The sequence below is a fragment of the Erpetoichthys calabaricus genome, chromosome 12 (genome assembly GCF_900747795.2).
Source record: "Erpetoichthys calabaricus chromosome 12, fErpCal1.3, whole genome shotgun sequence".
NCBI classification, from domain to species: domain Eukaryota; kingdom Metazoa; phylum Chordata; class Cladistia; order Polypteriformes; family Polypteridae; genus Erpetoichthys; species Erpetoichthys calabaricus.
The window spans coordinates 138,309,656-138,322,394 of record NC_041405.2 but is presented as its reverse complement, the minus strand read 5'-3'; the positions used below and the strand labels follow the sequence as shown (position 1 = coordinate 138,322,394).

Genomic DNA, 12,739 nt, shown 5'->3' with positions numbered 1-12,739 from the left:
TTAGACTGAAAACAACACGGCACACCGGACGCTTCCCTTTTATAGGGGGCAGCTGTTCGGGAGGCTTATACAGGGTGGCACACGAAAAACCGAACCATCTCCAACTCCAACGTCAACGTACGTTTCTTAGCCCGTACACGAAACGAGCAACAGGGCCTGATTCTTTTTGCCGTTTGCAATTGACCCAGTCTTACGCCACTTCTTCACCAACTCGTAAATATAGTGATCCCTCGCTATATCGCGCTTCGTCTTTCGCGGCTTCACTCCATCGCGGATTTTAAATGTAAGCATATGTGAATATATATCGTGGATGTCTGCGGTCTACAGTACGTGTGCTTCCTCAGTTGATTTGCCCATTTGAATTCAAACAAGGGACGCATTTGAATTCAAACAAGGGACGCTATTGGCGGATGGCTGAGAAGCTACCCAATCAGAGCACGCGGTTAAGTTCCTGTGTGCTGCTGATTGGCTCAGCAACGGACTGCTGCATTAACCAGGAAGTCTAATCTCACTCATTCAGAATTAATGCACGTTACTGCTAATGCTTCAGGATTGCAGAAAAGGTAAAAGTTTTGGATATGTTGAAGGAGGGGAACAGCTACACCGCTGCAGGACACAATTACAGCATCAATGAGTCCACGATTCTTTTTATTTAAAAAGGAGGAAAAGCATATAAGATCTACGGCCGCAGTGTCCTTTAATCAGGGTGCAAAACGAGTTACAAGTGGACGTGATAAGGCAGTAGACTGGATGGAATCTGCTTTAGGGATTGGATTGAAGAGTGATGGAAGAAGAACAACGGCGGTGCTAAACAGTCGCCTGAAGAGGCTTCTTTAGAAGAGCTGTAACGCTATCCTTTGTTGTGCAGTAAAATTAAACTCATCGTTATCGGACAAGTCGTCGTGTCATTGTTGGTGAGTAACCATAATTAATTATTTATGTACAGTACTTATTACATGTACATAGTTTAGTGTCGCTGTACACACATTTTACTGTATACAATTTTTCTTGTATTGTACGTATATATTGCTGGTGGCCTGTCTGTTGTAATGGCTGTAACGTATTGATATCGGAGACGCTCGATATCTTTAAAATAATATTTAGGTTTTACTGTATGTAAACTGTGTTTACATACATAATTTCAACGAATCTTACCTAATATCTAAGAGAATACAAAGGGTTTATGCTGTATAACTGTGCGTGAAATGTTTATAATAGTGTGGGAGAGTTTATAAGGGCTTAAAATATATAAAAATAACCATATAAACATATGGTTTCTACTTCGCGGATTTTATTTCGCGGGTGGCTCTGGAACGCAACCCCCGCGATGGAGGAGGGATTACTGTACTGCTCTTTGCTGGTAGGTTTACGCCAGGAAACATCTGTGCGAAAATGTTCTGCGTTTCCTTTAAAGAACCGGTAGACACATACGCCTCCACTATTCCAATCCTCTGTTGCAGAGAATACATCTTCCAGATCTCTTTCACGCACGTCTGTACCCACTGGCTCACAGCTTCCTTACTAATACACAGTTGGGGCTGCTGACCCCGTCGCGACAACAAGGCTCCGAGATTGTGACGGCACTCGCCTGTATAATAGCTCGAGCCAGCTGATCGGAGATGGTTCGGTTTTTCGTGCGCCACTCTTTATTATGGCAGTTAACATAATAATAAAGTATTTAAAAAAAGCATGTAGAAACATAACCTAATTTCAGATATATTTGAATATTTAGTTATCTTTAATTTGAATATTTGAACCTTATTTTTTGGCTAATTTGACAGCCCTAGTTAACACCAGGGCAGCACGGTGGCGCAGTGGGTAGCGCTGCTGCCTCGCAGTTGGGAGATCTGGGGACCTGGGTTCGATTCCCGGGTCCTCCCTGCGCGGAGTTTGCATGTTCTCCCCGTGTCTGCGTGGGTTTCCTCCGGGCACTCCGGTTTCCTCCCACATTCCAAAGACATGCAGGTTAGGTGGATTGGCGATTCTAAATTGGCCCTAGTGTGTGCTTGGTGTGTGGGTGTGTTTGTGTGTGTCCTGCGGTGGGTTGGCACCCTGCCCAGGATTGTTTCCTGCCTTGTGCCCTGTGTTGGCTGGGATTGGCTCCAGCAGACCCCCGTGACCCTGTGTTCGGGTTCAGCGGGTTGGAAAATGGATGGATGGATAGTTAACACCATTATACTATAGCTATTCAGCCACGCGGTGTTTGGGAGTGTGTAAGTGCCATATGAAAGGCTGTTTGATTTCATTCATTCCGAGCATTTACAGAATTTCTGATGGGAAGACAAACATTTACTAAAGCAGCAGACACTCGCAATGTTGTCTTCTCATCGTGAGTGACCCAGAACTGCACGCATCATATAAAAAACTGTGATTCACTTTTACTAATTTTTTGTCTGATGCTTTTATCCAAGGTGACTCCCAACATCTGAGATACAATCGATTCTGTTTCTTTTGTCTTTCCAATTGGAGTACAGGCAGCTGAAATGACTTGCTCAGGGTCACCCAGTGCCAGTAGCAGGATCTGAACTCCAGCCTTAACCACTATACTACCAGGATCTTTAATTTGTAGTAGATTAAAGTAAAAAAGTAGGATTAAACAATAGGATTCATAAAGGGTACCAGTGGATGGTCAGAATGGCATGCAGCCATAAGAATTTGACAAACATGAGGAGGTCATTCAGACCACCAAGATGGTTTGTTTAGCTAAAAGCTAAGATGTCTCCATGGGCCAGTCCATCCATGGTCATTTCCAGGATGTGGTGAGCGGGGCATGCCCACCCCACTCTCCCCAGGTGGTTTTTGGTTACTTCACTGCCTGTCACAAGGACTGAGGACAGTAGCCATCACAGATTGTCCTCGTAACTCATGAGGCACCTCACAAAAGTGCCATTCTGGCACAGAAAGGGTCATCTCTTCATTTTGTCACCCGCACCACTCCCTGCTAGCACATGACTCTTCAGCTCATGCCAGCGGGGGCCAGAGCAACGCTGTTTTTTCTTTTCTTTTTTTTTTTTTGGCTTGTCAAAGAGAGTCTGTCTTTTGAAGTTTGTCCAAAAGGCACAAGGATATTTTTAAAATCCACGCATTAATGCTTTTATTTTACATAACTACATGGCACGTAAAAAAAATGTAAGTAGAAGTGCCAAAAAAAAAAAAAATCATTCTTACAAATTCAGCAAGGCGAAAAGCAGGTTTGCTGCTTTGGAAGGCTGACTTGATATTGAGTAAAGATGTCAGGTCGCTCCAGCTGGCGTGCTGCGACTCGCTCTGGTTTGTGCTGCTTTGTCCGACACTCCGGATCCAGCTTGAACCTCCGCTGGTGGAACGCCCCCCCTTGCAATTTCAGGTATGGTGCCCTGACACTCATATTACACAAAAAACTGCTCGTTTTCCAACATGACAGCTTCTTTTGGTGCACAGTTTAGCCGATGATGGATGGGCTTATCTGTTCAGTCATGGTAGGGTCCATGGGACCACTGTTGTCCGTGTAGTAAGGAGTCTAAAATGGAAAATAGTGTCCCCCAATAACCCAACCATGGCAAAACATCATCTATGCTAGTTAACTGTGGATTTGGCCACTTACTGCCCATCCCAATGGGCTGTTTGGGGGTGGAACTTTTAAGAGCCCCCATTGTGTCACCCCTTGACCTCAGGGACTGCAGGTCAGAGACGCTGCAGGGTGACCCCACTTAACTCACATGGACTGGAACCCAGAGACCCCCCAGTCAATTGCACCAACTCACCTTTATAGACTTGAGCAGGTTCTGCGCTGTGTCATTAACCCCCTGAATGACGTCGCAGAAGCATTCCGTGTTGGCCGTCCACAGCACAATGACCTTATCCACTCCGCTCTGCTGCTTAAAATCCCGAATGTCCTGACGAACTTGATCAACCTGAAAGAAGAGGCAGCTCTATTTTTGTAGAACCTGCTCACATCCCTGTGGCTGTCACTTGTGCCAGGGCTCAAGGCCCAGCACTCCCTGCACTGGCAGACCAACTTTGGGGAACACAGCAGAACAGAAGTGAATCTCCAGTTATTTTATTTTGTGTAGAGCCTTTTATGGGAGAAACATTAAAAATAAATAAAAATAAACAACAGTGTAATTTTATTCAAACTAACTTCCCATATTTCACAGAAAAACAATGAATAATGAAAACTGTTTTCACAGGCAATCATCCAGCATTCTGTATAGTGCCTTTCATTAAAAAAAATCCTTCAATTGTTTTATGAACACACTTTTCCATTATAAGGATGTAGCAATCCAAAGCAAATGCCAGTGGCTGGTACAAGGGAGGAACCAATCCCAAATGGGATGCCATTCACGTCATGACAGTTCTGAGTGAATGTTTATATAAAACTCCACAGCTATGGAATGTGGAGGGAAATTGGGGTACCCCTAGATAATCTAAACCATACTGTCAATGATATCAATATATTTGCTCAGATGGAAACCGTAACCGTAAATTAGAAGGGTAACACTATCATTCATTCATTCCATTTTCCACTGCTAATCTGACACCTGGTCACAAGGACAACAGTCTTAGCAGTGAGACCCACACATCCCTTTCCCCAGCCACACTTGATAACTTATACTGTGGAATCCCCAGACATTTTCTGGCCATCTGGGAGAAGTAATCCTGATAGAAATCCCTGGGTCTTCTCTGGAGTCTTCTACCAGCTGGTCCTGTCTGTAAAACCTCTACAGGCAGGCATCTAGGTGGCATCTGTATCAGATGTCCAAACTACCTTAGCTGGCTCCACTAGATACATAGTGTCAATGGCTCTACTCCTAGCCTCTCCCAGATGTCCGTCCTTCACAACCTCTCTAAGGGAGAGCCCAGCCACCCTGCGGAGAAAGTTCATTTCAGAGTCTTGTTCCCGCGATATCATTCTTTCGGTCTTTACCCAAAAGTTATGACCTTGGGTAAGGGTAGGAATGTAGATGGCCCTCCTGGCTCAGCTCCTTTTTCATCTTTATGGAACGGTATAGAAACTGTGTAACTGTGCTCATTGCCCCAATCCTTATGTTGATCTCACCATCACTTATTCTCTAATAGATACCTAAACTCCTCCACTTGAGGCAGTAACTCATCTCCGACTCGAAGAGGACAGTCCACCTTTTTCCTACTGAGGACCATGGCCTCAGATTTAGAGGTGCTGATCCTCATCCCCGTTGCCTCACATTTGGATGCAAACCATCCCAATGTGTGCTGGAGTTCACAGCCTGATGAAGCCAATAGGACCACATCCTCTGCAAAATTCAGTCTGCTATCATGTCATGTCATGTCAGACAGCTATCATTTTTGAATACACAATGGGCGGTTGGAAAATCAAGAGTACACCTTATGAGAAAGATTTAGGAGTCATAGTGGACTCTAAGCTATCAACTTCCCGACAGTGTTCAGAAGCCATTAAGAAGGCTAACAGAATGTTAGGCTATATAGCGCCTTGATGTTTAGAACACAAGTCCAAGGAGGTTCTGCTCAACCTTTATAATGCACTGGTGAGGCCTCATTTGGAGTCCTGTGTACAGTTTTGGTCTCCAGACTACAAAAAGGACATAGCAGCACTAAAGAAGGTCCAGAGAAGAGCAACAGGGCTGATTCCAGGGCTACAGGGAATGTGTTATGAGTAAAGATTAAAAGAGCTGAGCCTTTACAGTTTAAACAAAAGGAGATTAAGAGGAGACATGACTGAAGTGTTTAAAATTATGAAGCGAATTAGTACAGTGGATCGAGACTGTGACTTTAAAATGAGTTCATCAAGAACATGTGAACACAGCTGTAAACTTGTGAAGAGTAAATTTCGCACAAACATTAGGAAGTTTTTCTTTACACAAAGAACACTAGACACTTAGAATAAGCTACTAAGTAGTGTGGTAGACACTTTCAAAACTCGACTTGATGTTTTTTTGAAAGAAATAAGTGGATAGGACTAGCGGGCTTTGTTGGGCTGAATAGCCTGTTCTCGTCTAGATTACTTTAATGTTCTTCTAATGTATATATCTAATACAACTAGGTTAGAATCATCAAAATGAAAAAAAAAACAAACATCAATGCATAACTAGTAACGCCAATGCCCAGACCCATAGTCCAACGTCGGAGCCGCACCTCAGCAATATTCAAACTCAGATCCTGGACTGATCATTTATTTTTGTTGTACATACACAATTTCATGCAATAATCATGCACACAAGAATAAACATAAAATCTTAAATCCCAGGTGAGCATACCAAACAGACCACCTACATGCTAATCAGTTGTGTAAGGAAGAATAAATCAAAATATAAATCGTACATCAACACTGTGTGCTAATGTCTAGGGAAAGAGGACTCCTGGCATAACAGTAAGTCATGTAAATGTTGAGTACTCATTTCTATGATGGCTCACCAAATCACCATCTAGATTTCATTTATCAGTTAGTGTTCAACATATATCTGGATAGTATGAGTACCGTATTTATGTAAGCTAAAACATCTATATTCTAAAATTGGTCTACGGAGTTGACTGGCAAGCATATGGGAGTTTCGGGAAAAGATGATTAGTGCAATTAACATTTTGTATGAAATGTCAGAAATGGCTGTCAAGATCAAGAAAGGAATGAGTGAATGGGTATGAGTGACAATAAGCAACAGACAAGCAGACCTAATGTCCCTGCTATTATGCATAACAATTCTGGGGAAAACAATCATGGAAAGGATGGAAGTGCAAGACCATGGAGATGTGGTAATATAGAGATCCCTCATTAAGGGGGTACTCCACCCAGAAATGATATTTTGCTTAATCATTACTTACCCCAACTGAGAAAAAAATTGTAATATTTTTGTTGTGATGTAAGATTTTGCATATAACTTGATAAATATTTTGTATGTCTTTATTTGTAATTTAGGCAAAGCAATGTAGTTTAGTGTTAGAAGCTTTTAATTACCATGATGTCCTATTGGCTGTAGGGGTCGGACAGAGAATCTATAAATCTGCTTTCTCAAGCACATTCTCTCTCTCTCTCTTACTAACCAACATATGATGAAGAAGTATCCCTCTTACTAACCTCTGATCATGAAGAAGCATATCTCTCTTACTAACATCTGATGAAGACCATCACACCATGAACTGAAAGGACAACACAATGGAGACCACAGCTCGGTAGCCATTTTGGAGCAGGCATATGGCCTGTTCTGAAGAAAGCTGTGCAACAATGATGCCTTAACTAGAGACATTTTAAATAAGTAACAAGTCTGTATGCCGCCTGAAACTACACATCACCATTTAATCAGGTTGTATGGTTGCCAATATTCAAATGTACTTTGCATATTGTTATTATTTATGATTATTATCAATAATAAATTATTTTATGTATAAATTAACTCCTGCTTATCTTTTTACTACACCTAATTGCATATAGATATGGAAGGGAAGGTGGGGATAAGTTATATACTATAATACCTTATAAACAGTGGTAAGTCTGTGAGATTAGGCATTTTGACAAAGGCTGCTTATTAATAATACAATAGGGGAAAGTAGAGCAATATATTATTCTACAAAGATAAAACAATTTTGATATTGTTTTCATGCAGAAAAGAGGTAAGAAAGGTTATGATTCAATGGCCATGGTAGGGGACCAATGCAGTACAACAGCAAACAATATCAAAACATCCATGAAATGTCCATGAACAAATCACTCATAACTTTTGTCGCATTATCCACATGTAAAGTCAACAAATGTCTAAAACATGTATTGTATCTAACATATATTGAAATAAACCACTTCTGGAAACTGTTCCCATAAATGAAGAAAGAACACGCGTACGTGAACATGCGGACGAGCATTTGACCTGAAGACCCAAAGCATAATGTTAGCCACTAAATAGGGTTTTACTGTGTTATATACTTGACCAATGAAAGAGGGGGGCAAATGTGAGTTTTGAATGTTATGAATAAACAACTCTGCATTTGGATTATGCAACATGAGTAACATGAGAGTTTTTCATGAACGTTTTGATATGATTTGCTGTTGTACTGCATAGACGTCCTACCATGACCATTGAATTCTAAACTTTCTTACTTCCTTCCTGCATGAAATATGACAATACATTTTTTTCAAGTATATGGAGCTGGTGAAGAATTTGGACTGCATATTAACAAGGACATGACAGAAGTAACGGGGGTGGTCAACGACAATGCCGTACATGTATACATAACCACCAAACAACTTGAATGTGTGGACCAGTTCATCTACTTGGGAATTCTGATCACCAGAAACAACGAGTGCCATAAAGAAGTACAACGAGGAATCAGGACAGCAAATGGTGCTTTTTGCAAGTCTTGTCACAATATGGAAGAGCAAGAATATCAACACCACCAACAAAATTCAAATACTGAATGGATGTGTGTTTTCCACATTTGTATATGCTTGTAAATCCCAAACTTTAAAAGCAGGAGGTGTAAGGATGTTAAATGCATTTAAAATGGTGTTGGAAGGAATATGAAGATATGTGTGAAGATTTAAACAAGAGGAATAACGGGTGTTGCCCGAGTAAAGCAAGGAAACTACAGCTGTTTGAGCACATATGCAGAATGGGAGACAATAAAGACAGCAATGCTGGGAAGGGTGGGAGGGGTGAGAAAAAGAGAAAAACAGAGAAGAAGAAGGCTGGATGATATCAAGGAATGGACAAGCAGTTCATATGGCTGAGGAAAAGGAAGGGAGTGAGGGCAAAGAAGAAGGTTCCCACTGTTTGCCTCAACGTTCCACAGGACTATGGGCTGCAAAGTGACAAAAATGTTCTGTGGGTCTATGTACTGATGAGACAGGTCATTTATTGATGGGTTTTCATTTTGATAATTATAATCATCACATTAGTGACATATCTAACAGTGTCTGAATATAGTGTGTCCTACACCTGCGTATGGGAGGCAGCTAAAGGGTCTAAGGGAGAGTATTTCCACGCCAGACCGGGGGTGGCGGAGTGCGCTGACCTTTTTTCTCACTTTCCTTCAGACCGTTCACGGGAAATTCCGCCTGGCTCTGATGATGCCACTTCCGGACCCTTGGATGGCATCATTTCCGGTGACGAACCCATGACCGAAGAGACTTCCAGTTCCGGCCCTTTTGATGACGTCATGTCCGGGTCTGAACCTATGGAAGAGGACCCTTCTGCTTGTACCCTTGATGATTTCACTTCCTTTTCTGGCCTTTAAAGCCGCCATTTTTGACTAACCTAATCAGTTCTGTTTTGGACTCGGTTCTGAGCACATCAGTGGTAGCAATTTACCCTTTTGCAGCCGGGGAATATTACACAAGTGGCGCTCCAAACCTTTTTACGACTCTTGTGTCTGCTTATTGTGAGAAGTGTTATATTTCTAATATACATTTATGGTAACCCTGGGAACCCACCCATATACACACATACACACAGAGAACATACAAACTCCAGAAAGTCTAGGCTGGGACATGAATTCAGGTCCCAGTAGAGGTAGGTTTCCTTCCCGCGACTCAAAAACATCCAAATGAACATCCTGGAGTCTACCTGCTGTGCCATGCTCCCCTTCAAGACATTGTCTGCCCGCTCCTCCTGATTTGCTGCAATGAACTCCGGAATGTAAATGGAGGCTCGAGGCTGCAGCTTTTCCATGTGAGGTCTCAGCTGCTCCTGTAAAGCCCAGTCGAGGACCTGAGCACGCTCCATGGCCGCTGCCAAGTTCAGTGAGGAGATATCCCAGCCTACAAAAGGAAAAAGGGGGCAGATGACCTCAGACATGTCATAGGAGTCACAGGTCGCTTACCCCACAGATCAGCTTCAAAATGGGACTCACCATCAAAGACAATGTTATTGGGATGAACCATTGGTAGAAGGTCTCTGAAGGGCACATAGACATCCGCATTTGGGCCTGTGCCCAGACACACTGTAGAGGCCTGGAATATGGAACCAAAGTAGTTGGCATGCTGAGGGTAAGAAACACAAAAACTGATTTAGTAACGAGGCACAAAAAGGCACAAGATGAGGAGAAGGGTGTCATTCTCCGCATAGTCTCTCTAATCTGTGCAGACATGGAGAGCAGCAGTAAGGTCAGCACAGCTTGCCCCCTAGGACCAGTGGTGGTCCAAAATGGAAAATTAGATGCAGAAACAGCCCACAGAGTGCAGTGTGGATGGAAGAACTGGAAGAAGGCGTCAGGAGTATTATGTGATCAAAGAAGATGAAGGTTAAAGGTAAGGTGTTTTAAGGCAGTGGTATGACCACCAATAACATATGGAGCTGAGGCATGTGCTGTAAAGGGAGTACAAGAGATGTTGGATGTGGCAGAAATAAGAATGTTGAGATGGATGTGTGGGGTTACAAAAAAAGAATAGAAAAAGAAATGAGACGATCAGAGGTACAACAAAAGAAGGAGAGATAGCTTAGAAAGTACAGGAATGTAGGTTGGAATGTGACGGTGTGGGTCTGGCTCCATGTTCCCTCTTCTCATTTGGGAGCCCCTCAAACCCGACACCGTCAATATTCATGACAGGAATTAGCATGGCAAATGAGGACACCACATGAAGCAAGGGGAAGATGCAAAAGTATTCAGTGTTTTTGCTAAAAACAAATTATAGCAGTGTCCAAATAAATAGTGCAGTGCTCCAATATGTAATAAATAATCCATAAAACACGGTGTTAAGTAGAATTTAAAATAATCCCAATAAGTAAATCAATCCATTAAAACAAGGTTAAAAAAACACTGGCAGAAAACAGTCCTTTTTAAAAAACCCGGTGCACTCCTCTTTTAACTGTCAGCTCCTCTGCTTATCCCGTATGGGCCTTGCAGCAGATGAGTCGCCCTAACAGTAGACATAGCTGACCTTCCTTCAGGTCCAGTAGCCTGCCATCCCATGGCTATGGAAAGGCTTCCTTGCCAGACCAAGACTTGGGTCCACAACAGCCAGGGCGCTCATGCTGGGGCTCTGCTCCTAAGCCTCCTTGACCCCCACTGCCTTCCCAGTCTTATACGGCGAGTCGCTCCTTTAACGCACATCGCTCTGGCTGCCCAGGTCGCTCAGCCAGAGTGATCACTCCTTCAGCTCCGGGCATCAGCCTCTCACTCCACTCAAGGGGCTCTCACTTCCCTCGAGCCTGCTCTTCTCAGCTCACTTGCACCAGCTCCTTCTGCCACCTGCCCTCTCTCTCTCTCACTCTCTCTCTCTCTCTTTCTTTCTTTCTTTCTCCATTTAGCCTCCATCTTTTCTTGATTCTTCCTAATTCCTGATTCTCCTCCTCGCACTCGCACATCCCCTTTTAAAATGGGGACGTGGCACAGCTGTGTTGATTAGCAGGTCCCGGCACCAATTAGGGTCACGGATGATCCTACACCTGTACATGTAAGTGTAGGTCTGTCCACTTCCACATGGTGTCTGGGAACCGCTCTCATCACACTACTGCACCCCCTCCTACCAAGATGCAAATGCTGCGATTATTTATTTAAAAAAATGCAGAGAGTGAAAATGGGAGCAAAGGTGCAAGTGATACAGGTCGCGATGGAGCGCTGATTTCTGAGGATCATTCGAGACTAGAAAAGGCCCTGCAGGATGTGCTCTCATCTACTCGTCGCGAGCCCGCAGCACCTGCTGTAACAGGAGTTGCATTTCCACTTGTGGGGCACGAAATCTGAAATGAACTGTCCGAACTGAAAACTGAAATGAAAGAGATGATCGCTACACTGGCCTCTGCCATGGCTACTGCCATAAATGAGCTTAAGAAGGATAACAAGAATGAGCTTAAGAAGTCTAACATTGAGCTTAAGAAGGATAACAAAGACCGGGAAATGCGTCTATTTCAACGTTTTGACATGAACTTTAAAGGCATGTTGGAGAAATTAGAGGAACACATCGAAGAAAATAGATCCAAACTGAAAATGCTTGCCGACCAGATTAATGACGTTACAGATCAGCTGGATGACGTTAAGCAGGCATTCATGGCTCGAGTTGAAACAGCGGAACAATTGGCGTCTAACGCTGATGGAAAAAGCTACAGCTGCAAATTCCGAATGCAAAAAACTCGGAAACAGACTTGCGGCCCTGGAAGATGGGTGCAGAAGAAACAATATAAGAATTGAGGGTATACCACAGAAACGAGAAAGCTCAAACCCAGTGAAATTTGCAGTAGAATTACTCTCTAAAATAATTGGAGATGATTTTAAACTCGACATTAAGATAGCAGCTGCTTATCGCACATACAGATCAAGCACCTTTAAACCTAGGTCTTTTATTGTCCGCTTCGAGCGATTACGATGTAAGCTTGATGTGATGGCACTTCTCAGACACAAGCAAGAGATTATATTTGAAAATAATCTTACTCGTATTTTCCCCGACTTCTCACCATTAAGAACTGCAAAACGCGCAGCCTACTTTAACATTAAAAAGTTGCTACAGAAAGCCGATATCAAATACAGCCTCTTGTATCCCACCAAACTGAAAGTGGAAGTTCAAGACCAATATTATGTATTTTCAAGCAAGGAGGAAGCTGAAAAGGAACTAAAGAAACTGTTTCCGACACTTTTTTGAAAGTTAATAAGGAGCTGTATTCTGTCAAGGCATGGGAACGATCTACCATCTGCTGTTGGATCCACTTTTAAAGAGACTGGTATTATAATTATACATCCTTTTCTGTACTTGGACATTATATGTTTATGTCTTAATTACAGTTGTAGACGTGAGTGTGGAAGTGTGGAAGTAATTAAAGTAGGGCTGGGTGGTTTTTTTTTT

The 12,739-nt window shown here is 42.8% G+C and overlaps 1 protein-coding gene across 1 annotated transcript in view; it reads right to left on the bottom strand.

Annotated features, from left to right (window-relative positions):
• LOC114662733 (inositol-3-phosphate synthase 1-A-like) overlaps positions 1–12,739 on the bottom strand; it is a 59,818-nt gene that overhangs the window by 30,146 nt on the left and 16,933 nt on the right. The window contains exons 4-6 of the mRNA XM_028816377.2: positions 9,814–9,943; positions 9,528–9,721; positions 3,744–3,893 (exon numbers count right to left, since the gene is read on the bottom strand). Of these exons, the coding sequence (XP_028672210.1) occupies positions 3,744–3,893; positions 9,528–9,721; positions 9,814–9,943 (474 nt within the window). The remainder of the gene's footprint in view (positions 1–3,743; positions 3,894–9,527; positions 9,722–9,813; positions 9,944–12,739) is intronic.